The sequence below is a fragment of the Dreissena polymorpha genome, chromosome 12 (genome assembly GCF_020536995.1).
Source record: "Dreissena polymorpha isolate Duluth1 chromosome 12, UMN_Dpol_1.0, whole genome shotgun sequence".
Classification (NCBI taxonomy): Eukaryota; Metazoa; Mollusca; class Bivalvia; order Myida; family Dreissenidae; genus Dreissena; species Dreissena polymorpha.
Window position 1 is genome coordinate 48,503,643 of NC_068366.1, and position 21,785 is coordinate 48,525,427.

General features: G+C 36.0%; 1 protein-coding gene across 1 annotated transcript in view; it reads right to left on the reverse strand.

Annotated features, from left to right (window-relative positions):
• Positions 1-18,692, reverse strand: part of LOC127853089 (SR-related and CTD-associated factor 4-like) — a 40,277-nt gene extending 21,585 nt beyond the window's left edge. Inside the window, exons 1-7 of the mRNA XM_052387286.1 lie at positions 18,525-18,692; positions 10,633-10,761; positions 9,909-10,070; positions 8,884-9,001; positions 7,336-7,511; positions 2,545-2,754; positions 1,934-1,998 (exon numbers count right to left, since the gene is read on the reverse strand). Of these exons, the coding sequence (XP_052243246.1) occupies positions 1,934-1,998; positions 2,545-2,754; positions 7,336-7,511; positions 8,884-9,001; positions 9,909-10,070; positions 10,633-10,761; positions 18,525-18,554 (890 nt within the window). The 5' untranslated portion in view covers positions 18,555-18,692. The remainder of the gene's footprint in view (positions 1-1,933; positions 1,999-2,544; positions 2,755-7,335; positions 7,512-8,883; positions 9,002-9,908; positions 10,071-10,632; positions 10,762-18,524) is intronic.
• Between the last annotated feature and the right edge of the window lie 3,093 nt (positions 18,693-21,785).

Consider the following 21,785-nt stretch of genomic DNA (forward strand, 5'->3'; position numbering starts at 1 on the left):
GTAAAATCGTATATATTCGGCTAAATTTGCGAACCAATACGCAATTCAGTTGTCGTTCGGTGACAACTCGACAAGCTCGATCAGCACTCGTTCCTCGGGAGGCTTGAATTTCAATGGTTTTTTACTACGTAAGCGCCAAAATGATTATGATTGATACATTACCCGTTAGGACCGAAAATAAGCAAAAGTAGGATTTACAACTAAAATTTGACCATTTTGATCGATGGATCCGTAGTTTTTCAGTACAAATCCGTAGTGCTTAGTTTAGCCAAATAATCCGTAGTAACTACGGCGAATCTGTAGAAGTAAACAGGTCTGCAATTGACTTTTCGAAATTTGCGTGTTTTTTCTGTAATTTTTCTCCTATTTGCTATAAAGCAAAGATGTCGCTTCAGTATCTTCCTTAACGCATTACAACAACAACAATGAAAAGGCGCTTATTGGAATCGGTTAAAAAGCAGTAAAATATTTTGACGTTCTGTTAATCACATATTGAGTTAAAATTTAACAAAAGTAATAAAGAGCTTTTTCCATTTATCTTTTGTTAGTTAAAAAAGCTAAAATTCATAAAATGCACACAAAAATGCTAAAATTTAAGTGCCTGGTTGACCCCTGAACTAGCCATAAAATGGCCCAAAATGCAGGAAATCAAGTGCTCAAGCATGCCCCCAGACCCCCCTAGAAAGCCTGTTGGTTTCACATTTGGGCCTGTTTGCTCAAAAGTTATTGAGAACCCTGAATCATAGTTCTTGTATGAATACATTAATGATAGGTATTCTTTATAATCACATAGTGATTACTGATAAAAAATGGTTTCCTTTTGCCCGCGGTGAGTAGATCGAATTCAGGGGAAGTCAATTTCAAATTTTTTTTGTCAGACTCATGACTTTTTATTTAAAAGCTAGAAACAATTTAACAAATTTTTATCATAGACACTGCTTTATTAGAAATTAGACACTGCTTTATTAGAAATTAGATAAAGCTTATAGAATCAATGATGGAACATTTCAGCTATTAAAGAAAATATTCTCTCAGCTATTGAAGAAAGTATGATATGCCCATGACATTGACCTGGGCTCTTAGCTGCTTGGCTGGGAAATCAACAGACTACATATGGTTACCCATCTGGGTAACCAACCTTCATGATTTTATTTCTATACAGGGCTTTTTCTAACCTTGTTATGAATATGTCCTATACATGTGAAAATAGGGAAATACAGCTTCAATGAAATTTAAATTAAGAAAATATGTAACTGCTCGATTGAAATCTTTTAAATAATTATTGATAACGTTTACATATAATAGTAAACATTGAAATAGAAGTTGGATGGATATTTCAACTTGAAACTCTTTACATCTATGGGACTAGCAAGATGAAATAATAACTTTGATACCTTCAATTGAGAATTTTATGGTCCCATTAGGGAAAAATATATACTTTTTTCCATTGGGAATGGAACCGAATACCTGCCCAACATTTAAACAAAAAAAACACACTGTCACCCTTTCTTAGTTTAAAATTATGGAGTTCTGATCAGTTGCACTGCAGTATAACCCCATTAAACTTTAAGACCATGCACAATGGGAGCATAAGAAAAGAGTATTTTTCACATACTGTGGGTATTTTAAGGATTTTGGTATATTTTCAATGTTATAGCACACTATTATGTCAGTGGAAAGAGAGACAATTAATACTTACATGTGTGCCATTGATAATTATGTTACTTTCACCATTTTCTCGAATTGATGTTTTTACAGTTCACAGCAAAAACAAATTCATTTTCTTCATTTTATGAATCTATATATTTTAAGCAAACTGGAAAAAGTATTCTACACAGTCAATGATGTATTCCAATAATCAATTGCACCGATATCTTGCTGAACAATCACTTCAGTTACATATCCTGTCCACCGTTTATATTGTACAACTTACCCCTGAATGTTGTTCTGTTTGTCCCCCTCATCATCACTGTCTCCATAGTCAAAGTCCAACAGTTTCTGAAACAAAGCAGTCATATAACCATATAACAGATCTCTCGAGTCTCGAGTGAATAGCAATGTGTTGCTTCCTGCTAATTTATGCTAACTTCTGATGCTCCTCAGGGCAGGTCAATACAAAATGTGTGAAAATGTGTGAAAAGCTTTTTAAATGAAACATTTTTATGCAAATATAAAATGGAAATGCAAGACTATGCTTTAAAACCTTAAATACAAATGTTCGACAATGAAAACCCCTGATTTAGCTAAAATGCCACTAAATATTTCCGCTGTCCACTGTGACCCTTTTTAGTCACACTGTATACTGTTTAGTGATCCCTAAATATAAAACCCCAGTGCTCCAGCAAGGAAACCATTCAAATATAATGTCTTTAATGAGGAATAAATTAAATACCATGTAATAAGAGATTTATTAATTATCATAATTATGTAAAAAAAAAAAAGGGCAGGGCGGAGGTTCGGAGGCGCAGGGCGGGGCGCCCTTCAATTTAGGCCTTCCTGGAGCACTGTAACCCTAATGACAGAAGCATTATTACAGGTGCACACCTTGTTAAAGCCTCCATCCTCCTGCTTGCTCTCAGTCTTCTGCAGGAGCTGGTTCGTGAGGGTCTGTATCTGTGCCAACAGGTTGGCATCAATGAGGGGCCCGCTGCCACCGCTCGGCTGCTGCATGAGCGCCGTCTGCTGGATCAGCTGCTGTTGTAGGGTCTGCAGCTGCTGCAACTGCTGCTGCTGAGCATCCAGGCTCTGACTGCCCTGCAATTGACCAATCAGAAGTAAGGTAACACAGCTGCGACCAATCAGAATGTGGGTAACAGTGGTCTGAGTATGCTGAGATCCAATTAGAACTGCCAAGGAAGAGAATGATGATTCAATCAACCATCAAAAATGATAATGATAACAATTATGACCAGTGATAAAAGTATTTCATTGCAATTCAAATCAAAACAGATGTAACAGTGATGAATTCAATCAAAACAGGTTTAACAAGGGACAAAATTGTCACAAAACCAGGTTTTCAACTCAAAGTGTGACCTTGACCTTGGAGATATCGACGTTATTCTTTCGCGTGACACACCATCCAATGATGGTGAACAAATGTGAAAAATGATTTTAAAATCTCACCATGAACGACATAGTTATGGCCCGGACAAGCTCATTTATGGACAGTTTTGACCTTTGAACTAAAAATGTGACCTTGACCTTGAAGATATCAACGCAATTCTTTCGCGCGACACACCGTCCAATGATGGGGCCATCTTAAAAATATGTTTGTTTGACATAACCCGACCCAGGTAAATTTGGGTGGGTAGGTAGGTAGGGATTTTATTTTTGTTAGTAATTTTTTTTTTGACATTGAACTCCGACATATACCAAACTGAAAGGTAATTATCACATAAAGCTCCAAGTCTTCTGCCTCATGAAAGGAAATTGGTAAAGATATTTCTGCACCTTCCGTATCACCGCGCGTGTATTTTTAAGTCTATTTTTTCTATAAAGAACATCGAAAATATAATAAAATTGACGAAAAATACTTTATCCGAAAACGACAGTCCCAAAAAATTGTACACATTTTGCACATGAAATAAAATGTGTATATTGTTTGAAAGAAAATGAACACAAGTAACCTAGCAAATACGTAATTAATATACTATTTGGTTGACATATTGCTTTACAATAGCATAGTTTGTGAGTAAAAAAACAACAAAGTAATTATAACATTTTAATTTCAATCAAGAACAGAAAGGTGTAACTTCTTCCACATGTAACTAATTATTTAATTATCATCCTTTAATTCAGATCGATAGTCAGTAGTAAGTTGTAAAGTGATCAGCTTAACAAAAAATTATAGAGTGTTACGCTTCTTTTCATTTGCTTATTTTTTTACGACTTTTGCCATCGGCCGTTATATTGTAGGCAGACGACAATATCAACTGTGTATTCCATTTACTGCACATGAATGACCCAATATTACCCGATAGCGAACTCAATGTTGATTGGCCAGCTACCATATGTGCTTCAAAACGTTCATGGAAACAAAGAGAAAAATAGTTTAAAAAAAACAATCCGGATTAAAATGGCGGATGTTTTCAATGAAATTAAACTCGATTTTAGCATATACACAAATTTTATTTTTCTTGAACCAAATTCGCTATATTTTCGCAAATGGCAAACGACAGCGCGAGCCCTGTAAAAGTGAACATTTATTCCAATAATAACACGCTCGCGCTGTCGTTCGCCATTTGAGCCTTTTGCGAAAATATTAAGAATTTGAGAAAAAACTAAATTGTGAAAATCTAGATAAATTTCGTTGAAAAAATCCGCCATTTTAATCTGGACTGGTTTTCTATATTTGTCACTTTGTTTCAATGAAAGTGTTCGCAATTCGAACAGTTAACGAAACCCGGTCTGTACCCGATTAGAAATCGCTTGACCTTATTGTTATTGAAGTCCAAATGGTAGTCGGCCAATCAACATTGAGCTCGCTTACATGACATGACGTTGTCGAATGAAACGTGAGAACAGGTGGAGCTATCGGACAATATTGGGTCATTCATGCGCAGATGTTGTATAATTTGAATACACATTTAATATCGCCGTCTGCCTTCAAAATAGCGGCCGGTCGCAAAGTCGTATAAAGAGATAAGCAAATGAAACAAAAACGTGACAATACCCGTCAATACATATTTTTAAGCTGACCACTTTTTATCTTTCTACTGAATATTTACCGATCTGAATTTAAGAGTGATAATTAAATAATTAGTTATATGGCGATAATATTACACATCTCTGCCGATTGCCGAAATATATAATTAGTTATATGGCGATAATATTACACATCTCTGCTGATTGCCGAATTAAATTGAACAGTGATAATTAATTAATTTGTTTTTTACTCCCAAACTATCCTGAACGACAGCAGCGTATTTTAATTAAAGGGATACGAGAAAAACAGGAGCGGTTTAATTGTATTTAAAGTCTGATTAATCGCATATGCATATGTCAAATAAATAGGCGACTCAAATAAATACCGGTACACGTTTTGTTCATTGCTATTCTAGATACAGTACACTCCACGCGTTTCCCCCAATTTCCCTCCATACTCCGCGGTGATTGACCTGGAGGGAGATTAAGAAAATCCCGCCAGACGCGGCGTTTGCATTATTTTGGACGCGGCGGTTAACGATCGGCAAAACTGATAAACCGACGCGGCGGCCCTCGTCGTTGGCAACGCGGGGGAAACTCCGCGTTTTACGAGATAACGATCAATTTAATTTTGTTTGACATCCTGATTTTCAAATAAAATTACATTTATTACAAGTACATACATGTACATGTAGTATAATATTTACAATAAAAAAAAACTACCAAGATACATGTAGATCGATCCCGATGTGGTTGTAGAAGTAGTTGTTGTTGTATAGAAAACTCGTTGATTTACGACAAACAAAACGTCGTATTTTAACTTATACTTACCAATTAATATAAACACAGTTTGCAACATTGTTTTTATTTTGATAATTTAATCCAAAGTTTTCATGTTAGCAGGTGATTTTCTATACTGAACATGTAAACAAATGACCAAGGACCCTAAAAATCTCGCAAATCTGTGTGAATTGACAGTTTGACGTAATCAAAGAAAAGCCGCTTCCTGTCTAAAGGCATAACTTACTCAAGTAAACACGTTCAACGAATGCATAAGGAATGGTTTTAATTGTCGGAACAAAGTCAATTCTCTGCTCGCTAAGGCATTTATTTTCTCTTTAAAGTTAGGTTATTCCATTGATTGCTAAGAGAAGGTGTAAACTATTGAGTTGATAGTTGCATTTAATATTCACAGTTGTATTCTTGTTGCGTCGACATTCAAAACAATGTTTACCAGTAATTATGGACCAAATCGGCAGAGTGACATTCACACATGTTTATCCCTTTTGTCAAAACACCGCAGACAGCAGTCTACACAATAGGTCAGTAGACAAGTTTTGCGTGTTTTCATGACGTCAAACACTTAAAATCCAGTTCCGCCCAGATGTCTTCTTTAATCAGTTTATAGTACAATTACTGTTAAAATAATTACTCTACTAAAATACCGTAACGATAAAGAATCGGCGTGTATAAATTGAAATTATTTTGGAGGAAATATCAACTTATTTGCGATATAATTTTGTTAAGAAATACCAAAGAAACTTTTAACCGAAATCAACCAAATTCAATATTCTCTGCGCTATAAAGTTTGTATCAAAAAAATTAATACACGCACGCTTTGCAGGAGTATACCTTGTACATTGCAGCATAATTTTCGCGCGCTTTTGTCGGGAAAAATACATGATGACTGTATATTGGAAGCATTTGTAAACGTTGTGTTAACATTAACAAGGGACAAAATTGTCACAAAACCAGGTTTTCATTGTGAAAAAAAAATCTGATAAAGGGAGAAAACTCAAACTGAACTTTTGAAATGACCAAAAAAAAATTAACCCCCTTTGTAAGTTTTTTTTTTTTTAAATCTATTTTTAGTCGTGGCGACCTTGACATTGGAGATATTGACGTGATTCTTTCGTGGGACACACCGTCCCATGATGGTGAACAAATGTGCCAAATGATTTTAAAATCTCACAATGAATGACATAGTTATGGCCAGGACAAGCTCATTTATGGCCATTTTTGACCTTTGAACTCAAAGTGTGACCTTGACCTTGGAGATATCGATGTAATTATTTCGCGCGACACACCGTCCAATGATGGTGAACAAATGTGCCAAATGATTTTAAAATCTGACAATGAACGACATAGTTATGGCCCGGACAAGCTTATTCCGCCAGCCCGCCAGCCAGCCAGCCCGCCCGCATTCGCCAATCTAATAACCAGTTTTTTCCTTCGGAAAACCTGGTTAAAAATCGTAGTGTGTTTCGGATTACTAGTTATTATTCTCATTTGGAAACTTAACATAACATTTATTATTGTCTTATATGTGTTATGATTTAAATATTAATTTGTCAAATGTCTTATATTCATTCATATTGTAGACGTACCTGTGAATTAAACAACATAATTTTTATACGTATTAATTTTCTATACAATTATCTTTTTTATACATGTACTACAGTATTTAACAATTTATTATAACAATGTTTTTATTTTTTGGCATGCCCAGTAGCACACTGCTAACGCGGCGTTGCGCAGCAGTCACTGATGAGAACGGAAATTGTCTGCATTTACCGACTAGGCTAAAGTAATACACGCCGCGGGAATTAGCGAACGCGGCGTAACGCCGAGCGTTTTATCGAGGTAAAAAAAATAAAACAGATTTTCCAACAAACACAAGTGTCACAATACCGAGTTTGTGTTCTGCAACAGTTGTGTTACAGTGTTGAGCATGTCATTCTGTGTGGCCAGCATGTTCTCAGCAGCCGACTGACCACCTTGACCACTGTCCTCCCGGCCCGCTGATCGGCCGTGAGAGCCGCTGTTCTTGCCACTGGCTGCCAGCACGCGGTCAACAGCTGCCTGGGCTGCAATACAGATGGCGCATTACTTAACAAGACTTGTGTTTGTCAGAAACACAATGCCCCCTTCTGCTCCGCTTTGAAGCCATACATTTGACATTTGACCTTTAAGGTTGACCTTGACCTTTCTCCACTCAAAATGTGCAGCTCAACGAGAAGTAAGTAAGAGATTGAATGGAGAAATGATTTGTATTTTTTTATATTTTTGACCTTTGACCTTGAAGGATGACCTTGACCTTTCACCACTCAAAGTGAGCAGCTCCACGAGATACACATGCATGCCAAATATGAAGTTGATGTGTTCAATATTAAACAAGAGATGTGTTCGTCATAACACAATGCCGCCTACTGCGCCGCTTTGAAATACAATTTCTATTTATCATTTGGCAGGTATAGAAATCATCTCCCTTTAAAGCTTATTACTTCCCTTGGATTGTGTTTTTTGACCTTTGACATTGAAGGATGACCTTGACCTTTCACCACTCAAAATGTGCAGCTTCATGAGATACAAATGCATGCCAAATATCAAGTTGCTATCTTCAATATTGCAAAAGTTATGGGGGGTCTGTAAACAGTCAAAAATGACCAAGTCAGACATGGCTGACTACCAAGGCCTGTGGTTTATCAAAGAGATCATAGCCACAGTTCATCATGTATCTATGGACATAAGTCCACAGGTAAGTAATGAAACCTACCATTCACAAATTAGTACAGGAAAGAAACGATAATAATATCATTTAATGATTAAAAACAAGATGCGTTTGTAAAACACAATGCCCCCCTATATGACGTTTGACCTTGAAGGATGACCTTGACCCTTCACCACTCAAAATGTGCAGCTCCATGAGATACACATGCATTTCAAATATAAAATTGCTAGCTTCAATATTGCAGAAATGACATTACATGAGCAATTTTGACCCATATATTTGACCTTGAAGGATGACCTTGACCTTTCACCACTAAAAATGTGCAGCTCCATGAGATACACATGCATGCCAAATATCAAGTTGCTATCTTGAATATTGAAATATTGAATCAGTGAAACCACCCCCCTACATTTGTTAAAAGAATTTACGCGAATCTCAGAAGTGACCCCCGGGACAACCCGATCCGCGGAAATCGGCGGAAAAATCACTCCCCTGATAATATATATTCATAAACAAACACTTGAATTAACTATAGTCGAGTTTGCTCATGTTCTATTGAATACAGACACTGAGACAGGCATACATCAGTTTCCTACTCTGTTGTCTCAACCAAACTGCTACGTTTACAGACATATAACTTAATATTAGCCAACAGGTTATAATTATTGTTCAATTATTGTTAAACATGTTTGATTAAGGAAGTTTCAGCCTGTGCAATCAGTGATTACCTGCTGCCAGAAGGGCTGGTTTTGTGGGGTCTGCAGCCAGATCCAGCAGAGGTTGGATGATCTCACTAGGGAACACCTCGTTCTTCTGCCACAGGTTCAACACTCGCACGATCTTGCTCTGAAACACCAACAACAAGAGTCCATGGGGTTCAACGGCACACAATAGTTTGCTCACACCGAGTATCAAACTTTTAAATCTGTATTGGATTTTGCAAGTTTGCTCACCATGAGCTCTTGTTCACCACTAAAATCTGTAAGCGAGTTATTTGTCCACTTTGTGAGTCAATCAGATTATCCTTGGTAAATATAAGGATTGATGTCACAAGCAGTTCACTTTAGATCACGCAAAACATAACATTAACTGGTATATTGCTGTGTACAATCATTCATAATATCGCTTCGAAATTCATTTGAAATTCAGGGGTGTAAATTGTTCCAAGTTTAAAATCCGGAAAATTAGGCCTGGGGTCTGGGGCCAGTGCTCCCCTCCCCTTATACAGGGCTTTTCCAGCACTGTCTGCGCCTCCGGAAAACAAAGGCACTCCCAGAGCAAACGGACCCGATCCCAAACCGAAATTATAAAAAAAATCCAAATTTCAAAAGAAAAAAAAAACTTTTTTTTTTTTTTAAAGAATGAAGTGTCTTATAGCTTGTGTGACTAACCAGTGTTTGTTTTGGTCAAAAATATCTGCTATAAGGTTTTGACTGTTCAGTTCTTATCTCAGAGTGTAACTGTTACGGAAAAACAAAACTGCAGTACTTAAATAAACGTTGAACATGCCCAATATTGCATCTGTTTATATAAAGAAGACAAAAAAACAAATAAAAACAAATTTATTTGTTAAACCACTGAATTATTTAAGCATGATAAATTCACAATTTTTTCCCAAATGAGCCGTTTCATCGAAGCAAAATTCCCCAAAATGGCCAATTTTGTCGATAAAAAATTACCAATTTGTTCAGACTCCTTTTCTTAAAATAAGCAGAAAAACCCCTGCTATATTATTTATAGGGACAATACCTACCCTCTCATCAGCTGGGCATTTCAAAAGGTTCTGGAATGTGGCGATGATGTTCTTTGTGAACCTCTGTGCAAACACGTCCTTTTGAGGTCCAAACTGGTGCCTTGACTGTCGCACTACAGAGTCTATTACATATAGACCGGGAACCTTGTATTCTGGCTTGCACTACAGCAACAAAAAAGCACAATGGTGTACAAAGGGAAGATAAAACATGCAAGACTCTTCCATGTTAGACTCTTCCATTTTAACTTTTGTTTTATGTAATATTTTACACAAAATAATTTGTGTTACCACTAAAGAATAGCTTTCCATTATTTACATTTCATATATTTGATCAAACTCTTATGTTTAATATAATACACATTTGTTGAAAAATTTATATGCAAAATTGTCACATTGGGGCATTACATATTTGTCTGACTTAAATGGGGATTATTTGCACAAGCTCTGACAACCAGTGAAAAGTTAATCAGTAAATATGAAACCTTTGTGTTTAAATAACGGGGCAAATGAATGCCTCCAATGCAACCCTTGCTTAAATAAGGACTGGGTGGCATACTTCCGGGAAATTTAAGAAATCCAAAGAAGAAATACTGATCAATTCAGTTGTAGTTTCATTTCCCAAAATGCCTATCAACAATAATACAATAAAGACTTTGTTTTATGTTGTAATTTCCGTGGGCTATTGGTCTAAAACAGTAAAGTGTCCATGCCCTGCTGCAAATACCTTCTGTATGAATTTTTCCACACTTTGCACAACATGCTTGTAGAACTTGATGGCTTTGATTGCACATTTTGTCACATTTGCCATCTTCGCCCGTGAGATGGGCGGTTTGGATTCGTAAAGACTTGACAACTGAAACAACAATACACAGGATAAGCATTTCATGAAAAAATTGTAACTGAAGACCATTTCAGTTACTAGTACACTATCTTCATGTTATTAAGCTATGGAAGTTAGGTTACTGTGCTGGTTTAGCGGTCGGTCACATACCATCTTCTGTTTCATCTGGGTTTTTTGTGCCGAATTGATCTGAATGGCACTGGCCCTGGTGCCCCATTCCCAAAATGGTGAAACAAACTTTAGCTTGCCAGTGATTCTTAGGGATTCTTTGGGAACAGGGCCCGTATTCACCAACACATTCTTAGACTTAAGAATAAAGAATAGACTAAGAACCAAGATAAATGCGTTCAGTGTTTGCATATATACAAGCTACCACTGGTGATTATGTAATTCACAAAATGTTCTATAAGAATAATGATGTAGATAGAGGTGGTTAATACCATGTTTGACTCAAAATTAAAGAAATATTGAATATTTTAATTTAAAGAATTTTCTTTATTCTTAGACTAAAGTCTAAGAATTGTTTGGTGAATACGGGCCCAGTGCTCTCGCAACTGGGCGACTTCGGCAACAAAGTCGCTTAAAGTTTCAAAACGTCGCCGTGTTCCGTCCTCAAAGCGAAAAACTTCGCCTTAATTTTTGCTTTGCGGCATTTACAAAATTTGTCAAAATCCCCGGGAATACACAACGCCTGTCAATAGAATCGAAACCACGCCTTCGGGCGTATCTTGATTGCCGACACAGGCACCGCTAAGTGTAACGCTTGGCGAGCGTTGTTCCAGCACAGTAGCAAGGGATTACGTCAGATCACATGATCTCGCTAATTGAACGCATTTACCTGTATCGTGTCAACATTCCCGGAACCAAGTATTTCATGACATTTTTACTTTATCTTGGTTTAGTTTTAACTATCATGCGTATATTTATAAAAGAAATAGGGTTATTTTGATAAAACAACCAAGCACCTGTGCTTTGTTTAATGCAGCTAAGGACAGTGCAAATCCATGATGGCCCAAACTTTGCTGACTGCAAAGTCCACGATGACCAAATTTAATAAAAAAGAACTTTAGTTTAAACCCATTTATTTTAGCTCAATTGCATAAAAAGCCGAAGACTAAATTCACATTGACAATTATTGTTTGTTACTATTACTAAATTGTCTATTGACAAATCATGGATGATGAGGAGTTATTTTGTTTCCAACCTAAGCCATCAGCAAGCCAGTGGGAATCATTTTTCCACATTTTTTTTTCTAAGACACAGAATTGCCATGTTTTTTTAGCCAAAGAATTCCAGAAGCTGTCACTATGTGCGCTTTTTAGTATGAGAATATACTCTTTACCACTACTTTTCCTGACAGACAGCAGTGCTTTCCACAGGATTTTTGTCAGGCGCCCCGGGGCTGCTAGGGGTGGTTGGGAGGGATGTCCCCTCCCGACATTGATTTTTTTTATAATTTAACGTGTCAATTCACGTTCTGTGGTGCGTTATAACTCAAAGAAAAACAGCGTCAAAAGATGTCATTTGGTGCGCTATGACTCTTCAAAAAAATCCCCCAGTCATTTAATAACATCACTTAATGCACACAATGTTATTGTTAATGCACTTGGACGTGAACCATATATATTTTTTTATATTGTGTAATTGTTTTAAAACTTTCCCGCACAGATAGTAAAATCCCGACTAACGATTGCGCAATACATCCATTTCAACCCGACTCTATTACTGTATACTTACTACTTTTCAAGTTCCTATTTATTACCCGATAATCCCGTTTATTCCGTTTTTATCAATCACTTTCTGGTAAATATTTACCATAAAAGCTCTCAATTATTTTTTTTAACACAAACCTTGCCATTTTTTTGAGTGACTATTTATAGATTTGATGAAATATTGCCTCTGAATATGCGTCAATCCCCTGACCTGTTGTGTGCTTGTTAAAACGCTCAATACACACAGGCTTTTGTATGCAAATGACGCGACGTTGTACATGCTGCATTATTTTCGCGCTCTTTTTACTTGAGAAAAAGATTCCACACAAAATAAATTTGCACTGCTAATTTGAAGCAAAAATATTTAACGTTGCGGTAACATTTACATTCGGAAGTGTGTTTCGGATTAAAAACGCGTTAACATCGACTTACGGGAATGGGTTTCGGATTACAAATTTAATTATTCCCATTTGAGATTTCAACAAATATTAACCGTTGCGATATAAATTCAACGATAATTTGTTTAAACACTTAACGAGTCGAATAAATGTTTTGACGGAATTATGCATGAAATTCACGTTGTCCACGAGGATAACGGGCGGTTGCCATGATCAGTCTTCTTACTATCGATTATCGGACGAAACGTTTACAAGTGTGCGTAATTAATTCAACGAAAATTTGTTAAAGCGCATTACGTATCGAATTAATGTCAGAAAAATGAGGGGAATCAGTTCTATAAATCAGGGGGTTTTTTAGAAAAAGGGGAAGACGCTGGACGCTGGGTAAAAGGGGAAAATCGAGCGCAAAAGAGACATATTTGGGGAAAAAATAAAAACTGTTCATTTCAATGCCTATAACTCACCTACAGACTTCAGGTCTTTTTTTAGAAAAAGAGGCATGTCTCTGTCCTTTTTGTTTTTTAAACACATGAACAAGTATGATATTAAAGTCAAAGTCCTAAATAAAGTTGCAGGGGTACATCTAATAATGGGAAATGTTTTCAACTGGGGCTTGGGAACGATGTCAATATTAAGACTTCAATTTCATGATGAATGGGTTGACGATCTAGATGTGCTACAGTATTGGAAGGGAGAGTTTCGGCAGCTGCCGATTGCCTACTTTCACTTTCACAATAATCCGACAGTATTGATCGATGTTGATTACATGTACCTCCGAATCCTCCTGGGTTTCAACGGTTTTTGTAGCTAAAGAAACTTCAGCGTACAGTTTACATAGTATTGACAGACCTGTACGCTGAAGCTAACCCCGTATCGAAAGTCAACCAGAGTCATAACATATTTATGTCACGCTATAAATCAAAGAAAGCTCATTTTCTTGGATACATTTCTACATATATTGGTGAATGAATATAAAATACTGCATCGGGGATTATTTTAAGGTTCAAATGTTTCAAATGCATCTTACAATATACGAAAATAACTCTCATCAGTCTGAAATACACAATTTTGACGCCATTGTTGCTTTGTCACGTGACGAGTATTCATTTCGATACTTTCAGATCGACCTTGACATTATTTGCTGAAATTGTAAACATTACTTTCGTTTTCTGAAATCTATTATTTGTGATTAACAACTTACGTCTGGTGGATTATAAGACTGATTTCAGTGTGAATCCGGTAGTTTTAAATAATATTTACTTTGAGTTTGTATTTACACTACAATTTGTTTACAAAACAAGCGAGAATAATCTAAAATACCGGGAAATGTTATTCTTAATTTGAAAACACTTGAGCTTATGGTATGTTACTAAAAATAAAAAATAACGTCATATGACCGTGAAATCTCGGGAGATTCGCATTTCAAGTAAGTCTGTCATATCGCTGTTTTTCTCGATATGTAAAAGCAGAATAGATAAATTTTAAATGTTTAAGATAGTATTTTGTGAAAGATTATATCAGTTAAATGTAAAAATGTCAATCTTTCCGATCAAGTGGTTGATTTGGGACAATAACTGCATTTAAAAGCTGTTTTGGACCGGTATTTATTAACTGTCAACTTTTCGGGAATTTTTGGTTGACTTTCCTAATGGGGTTGGTCGATAACTAAGTCGCGCCAGTCAAAAATCATAAAAAGCGACATTTAAAGTTATGGTAGCCAGAACTACCGTTTTTAATGATTCATTCTTAAAAAATGCGTCAACGCAATTAATATTTTCCGAGTCCGAACGTTTTATTTTGTTCGTGTATGAATGCCAATTGTGAGACTTTTTTCTGTTTTAACGTTTATATCTTGGCTTTCACATAACCCGGATGAAAATTCGACTGGTTTCCGGTAATTAATTGACGAAACACCCTTCTCGCGCAAGACCAGAATCCAGTAAAATAGTCACATGATTAATACGATTAGTTGCCCAGTTTCCATGACGTAATTTAAGAGCTATATATATAATCACTGGGATTCCCAGATTTGAGTGTTCGTCGGGAGAGAGAGAGAGAGAGAGCGAGATCGTTGTACATGGTACAAATTGGATAAGTGTCGACTTCCCAAAAGAAAAAAAAACATTTCTTTGAGGGTAAAATATTATATTTTGGTGAAAAATTATATTTTTGGAGGGGAAATCGTATTTTTAGGGGAAAAATTCTGGTAGGGGAAGACGCCCAATATCGGCGTCACTTTCTTAGTAAAAAAACCCCTGTAAATGGACATGATGAAATATACACGTACTGGAATTTAATTGTTATCACATAATTGTAACCGGGAGTCATTTGCACAACTTACTCGCTATAATAATTAATTGTTTACCACTTGCGATTAATTTCTCGTATTAATTATGAGTCATCGGTAACACTTGTTTACAGTAAAAAGGTGTGATGATGATGCCCGAAACCGTCTTTAATGTACTGTACTGTACTAATTACCGGTTTTATATTACGTAAATGGTACAACTTCTTGCTAATCAAGCTGCGATAAACTCTTACTTCATGCCCGACGTCAATCAACAATAATGGTCGATAGTTAACCCCGCCCTCATAAACATTCGCGTAACCGATTGGAAGATAAACTTCACAGTTTGACGACTGGAAAGTTACCAGATACATCCTTGTCAGCATTTAAATGACTGTGTAATGTTGCTAGAATAATCGATACGCGCGTCATGCTATTCTTTTATCAGTGGATTATCCATTAGCCCATGTGGTGTTTATGGCGATTACTTGTAAAAGTAGGTACAGAGTGCTCTTTTTAAACAGGGAATATTGATACACTGATAGAGAAACCTTGATTTTTTTGGACAATCTCCACTTTCTTTTACAAAAAAATACATTGATCGGAAAATTTCAAGCGCCTCGGGGACTCTGATTTCGAAATTCAAGCGCCCCGGCAAGGGGCGCTTAAATGGCCTGGGGAAAACCCTTAGACAGTACGGGTCCAAATTAAAATATGGGATGCGCACTCTGTAAATGAAAGTTTCCTAGCTCTAGTTTACTTTCTTTAGCAGCCTACATTTTCCAGAACTTTTAACGACTGAGGTACATTTTTAGTCCCAATGTCATGAAACAAGTTAGTTTTGATTTGACTTTCATTGCTTCATGATCATTTTGAAATTTATATTTTACAGTTTGGAAATATTTATATTAAATTCAATTAAATTAAATTCAAAATTAATAATCAATATTCAAAATTTGGGTTGCTACATATTTAAATCACACACTTATTTTAGCAATTTATTTCAATTTCTATCATTCATTGTGTGATCTAAATCTTTAGCAGTTTAACTTAATAAAAATAATTCACTTGAATAATCTAGTAACTTTTTGCATTTTGTACATTAATACTTTGGCATAATAAAAAGTAGCTTAGAATATGTTTAAAAAAATGCACATACTTTATTCAAATAAGAGGGCCTGAAAGGCCCAAGGTATCCCCCGCAACATATGCTTTGTTTGAGGATGGGTGCAAATTGGACGGATGAACATAATGGCTCCGGACACAAAAGTGCCTATAGTAAAAAGCATTTTTTCAAGATTCAAAGGGCCATAAGTCTGTTTTTAACAGATGGTGTACAATGCCATTTGGCGTGCATCATCCTCTTATGCATATATATACTCATACCAAGTTTAAATGAAATCCGCCAAAGCACTTCCAAGATATGGCTCCGGACACAAAAGTGCCTATAGTAAAAAGCATTTTTTCAAGATACAAAGGGCCATAAGTCTGTTTTTAACAGATGGTGTACAATGCCATTTGGCGTGCATCATCCTCTAATGCATATATATACTCATACCAAGTTTCAATAAAATCCGCCAAAGAACTTCCAAGATATGGCTCCGGACACTAAAAAGCATTTTTTCAAGATACAAAGGGCCATAAGTCTGTTTTTAACAGATGGTGTACAATGCCATTTGGCGTACATCATCCTCTTATGCATATACCCGGTATATACTCATACCAAGTTTAAATGAAATCCACCAAAGAACTTCCAAGATATGGCTCCGGACACAAAAGTGCCATGCGGACGGACAGCCGGACGGACAACGCCTAAACAATATCCCTCCGCCTCTGGCAGGGGGATAATTAAAGTATTGATTTATTTTGAAATATAATTCTTAGTTACTTTATTGTTAATAATTTTTAAGTATTGGCTAACAAGTCTAATACAAGGGACAAAATTGTCACAAAACCAGGTTTTCATTGTGAAAAAAAATCTTATAAAGGGAGAAAAGTCAAACTGAACTTTTGAAATGAACAAACAAAATTAACCCCCTTTGTAAGTTTGTTTTTAAAAAAAATCTATTTTTAGTTGTGGCGACCTTGACATTGGAGATATTGACGTGATTCTTTCGTGCGACACACCGTCCCATGATGGTGAACAAATGTGCCAAATGATTTTAAAATCTCACAATGAATGACATAGTTATGGCCAGGACAAGCTCATTTATGGCCATTTTTGACCTTTGAACTCAAAGTGTGACCTTGACCTTGGAGATATCGACGTAATTATTTCGCGCGACACACCGTCCAATGATGGTGAACAAATGTGCCAAATGATTTAAAATCTGACAATGAACGACATAGTTATGGCCAGGACAAGCTTGTTCCGCCCGCCCGCCAGCCCGCCCGCATTCGCCAATCTAATAACCAGTTGTTTCCTTCGGAAAACCTGGTTAAAAATGTTAAGATCCAACATAAAAAACTAAATTTCAAATAAAGACAGGTTTAAATAAATTTAACATTATAATGTTGAAATGACATTAACACACTCAGTCTATTTCATTGTCAAATAATGAAAATGAAGGAATGATAAACCTCCCTTTTCTATTGATGAGCTTGATTGATCACTGATATAAATAACATTGATAATTCAATCAGTGACTTATCAAGTATATCAATCGAGGTGTTAAAAGTAGCAGATTAATCCCCCAGTATGAAATATGCTGGGAGGAGAAAAGACTAGGGTATTAGGAGGTGAAAAGACTAGGGGGAGAAATGTCCAAGGGGGAAAAAAGACCTTACACCCCTCTTTAAATAGACACAGGTCCAAACCGGTTTATATAAAGACTTATTACAATTATTACTGCTGCACTTAAAGTCTTAAAGCCACACAACTTATTTGGCATAGTATTAAAATTTAAGTATAAATAAGAAACATATTTTATCTACGCCAATTACAATATATCTGGTGGTTACAAGGTAGAAATCCGTCTTTTTAGCGCTTTAAAGTTTTTGAAGTTTATTCATGGCTTTCCTTAATTGGTAACCAACAATGTCTGTATAGTGATGCGCACGAAATCTGTGTGCAAAACTGCGATTGTGTTTTGGAAGGGAGCATGTGTAGTACGTTTATATAGACAACCCTTTCCCCTAGACATAGTTTCCCATTAATTCCCCCAAAGCTGCGTATAAACTAAGCAGTTAAACCCACCTACGCCAATAAATATCTTGTGAATTAAAAAATCGTACAACCCAGGCGTTAACCAAAAATGCTGACGATCAGCACCACAGGTTATTTGATGTTCCAACTAAAGTTAAATTTAAGGGGTCGTACATTTTTAAAAGCAGCCTTCAAAATAAACCATTTATGTTACTGCCATACATTCAAATTACCTCATTATTGAAAGCTCGCACGGCTTCCATTTTGTGTTTTGATCAAGGAGTGCAACAAACTGCAAAGGAAATAAACTTTTTAAAGATTTATTCGTTGTTTTTTTTTACATTCTTCGGCGTGGGAGAAAATGGCGGATGATATTTTGTCGTCGAAATGTAAAGACAAACACGATTGGTTAATACCAAACAGATAAACCAATCAAAATACGTGTCACAACTAAAAAAAATAATTCCCGATTCAACCTGGAGCATATCGTACCTAATTAAATTTCGCCCACAATTCCTTTTTTCAAAGCGATGACCTGTTAATAAACTCTGACATACACACACACTTTTTTCAAGGCATGAACTTTGGTCGCGGTTGGGGGAAAGTTGTGTGGCAACGTGGTTAGGTGTCCAGAACGGACAGGAACTAATATCATTCGGGTACTCTGTTCCCAAATGCATAAACACAATCGAAGTTTTGCGCACAGATTTCGTGCGCAAAACTTTACAGACGTTGTTGGTTACCAATTAATTGGAAAGCCATGAATAAACTTCAAAAACACATTAAATTTACCTGAATGGCAGCTAATCCAACTTGTTGACGCTATGAAATATTAAGCTACTTTTTATATTGGTAATATTTGGAGCGTACAACTGGAGAAAGACCAAAACAATGGAAGAAAGTCTTTCTTCTTTGCATTATATATTGGTCACTTGCCTCAAATAAAGAACATTGAGGTGATAAGAACGTTCTTCTGCTGATGCAACTGGAGTTTCACTTTCTTTATATCCCTACTCGCCACTAGATCACATCAAAACTGACCATCTTTCATAAAAAAAATAGCTGAATTAATTAAAATAGTGACATATGTTCATGAAAATCTCTGCGAGTATTATGGTTACCATTATCAAATGCACAGAAAGAATCGGGTTTCAATTAGATTTAATCTCCCCACTCATTCATCCCGCAAATCCCTTAAGGTGTCGCAATTCTTGTAATAGCTGAATATTGTAGCTTTAATTCAAAATAAACCCCAACTTTCTAGTGTTTATATAAAGTTAATTATATTATATTACGTTACGTTACATTACATTCAGTACAGTACATAATGTGTGTGCGTGCATTTGCGCGCACGAGCGTTTTTGCATATTGCTCGTATGACTTGTCTTCATTGTCCATATATTTGCTACAACTATAATAATAATAATAATAATAATAATAATAATAATAATAATAATAATAATAATAATAATAATAATAATAATAATTATTATTATTATTATAATAATTATTATTATTATACTTATTATTATTGTTGTTGTTGTTGTTATTATTATTATTATTATTATTATTATTATTATTATTATTATTATTATTATTATTATTATTATTATTATTATTACTATTATTATATATTATTATTATTATTATCATTATTATTATTACGGATGCTCGGACACACAACGGGTGCGCAAATAATGAAGCAACAGGCGCGGAAGGTCCTCATAAACTTCGGAATACACACACCCTCGACCTGTAACGACCTGTATAATGGTTTGCGCCCATCGTGGGACCGGGACTCTCTCTAAGACGCCAGTGGTAATTATTAAACACCGATAATTCCTGGACTATAACACAATAACACATTTGAGTTGGGGTGGATCTCATGTGAACTTGGCCACGGTATGGAGAAAGTTGTGTGGCGACCCTGTTAGCGAAGCTGGGACAGCCCTCGCCCTGATGGAACGGTCCCGGCTTAGTGTCCCGGATTGGTCGAACACTTTTCTCGCCCTTAGCACCTTAAATATTATTGTTAATATTATATTTGTTATTTCGAGTTTTGTTCTCAACATACAAGTTTGCACTTCGCATCTCAAATGGATGCGAAGGCCTCTACTTAACTGTTATGATGATAAAAATTAAGACCGTTTACGTTTATTTGAAAAGGTTTATGTTTATGTTAAAAATTTAATCATGTGAATATTTATAATTTAATTTACATATCATTATAGTAAAATTACAATAGTTGGTTAACTGGTTCCAGTCAAAAAGATAATATAGTAGGAGCAGTATAGCCCTGGACACGCCGTTTGTTACTGGAGCATTTTGATGCTGATTGAAACTGTTTGCCCATTTAAGCAATGAGTCGCGCGGATTCGTGTTACATCTTAAAATGCAATGCTGTGTTTAATGCCAATTTTATAGAATGCTTAACTCATCCTTGGGGTAATCAACTCAGTGTATTTACTTATCTTCACATCTGATCTTTTTTATCAGCTGCGTTATCAAGAATTTATCTGCACTGTTTCCTCTTCATTTGTATAATGATCACCTTAGATAGGCGTCGCTGCACTGTCACGTCTATCTTTCCTTCCAACCGCCCATTCGTCCCCGCCCCATATGAAATCCGTTGCCGCGTCAGATATAAGACACTTATTACGGTATTCCTTTTTAATTTTTATGCATGCTCTTCATCCCAAAAGGCTTGACATTTGCATATTGTCAGCTCGTTACATTACAATTATTTTACGGGGAGCAATTGCAGTTTGATTAATTTTCTGATAAAGCGTAGACATTCGGATATTCTCAGGCTGTACCTCTTCATTGAGTTTCGGGAAGGCATTGCCTTTTGATTAATAATATAATGTTTTGTTTCATGAATTTTGCGTTTCCGAATTAGGTTTCCGGTACAAATGCTCAAAAATATTGAAACTCTATACGCATCACCCATCATGAGTGATGAGTTCTGCTAAATGATATTGCAGGGAGTGATTGGTATTCGACCTGTCAGGCCATTTTTCAATAAGTTCGAGCTTTGTTTTAACAAATGCTACCTTTTAATATTTTGTTCGGTTTTGTGCAAAATCTGAGGAACTTAATTATTGTCTCTATGACAAAACTATGACGAGTCAAGGTGTTCGCGTCCGTTAATCTTTCAAAGAGATATGCCTCATTTTAATTATTGCTCTCATGTCTTTAATCAACCCATGCATTGAAGACGCACACAATATTTGTGTATCCATCAGTTTTTTTTTGTTTTGTCATCAAATATGATGGGTTCATTAAATATATGCATATAGTGACATGCTAGTTCACCACTTGTGTTGCGCATCCGTAAACGTTTTTGTGCGAACGTGGATCATGTGCTATTAAAGAAACACAACCATATGTAACAATACCCCGAAAACATCCATTTCTTTGATCGGAAATACGATTTAAGTGTATGTCGTTAATGTTTGGTTCATCCGCTCAGCACACACACGAGAAATCAAACA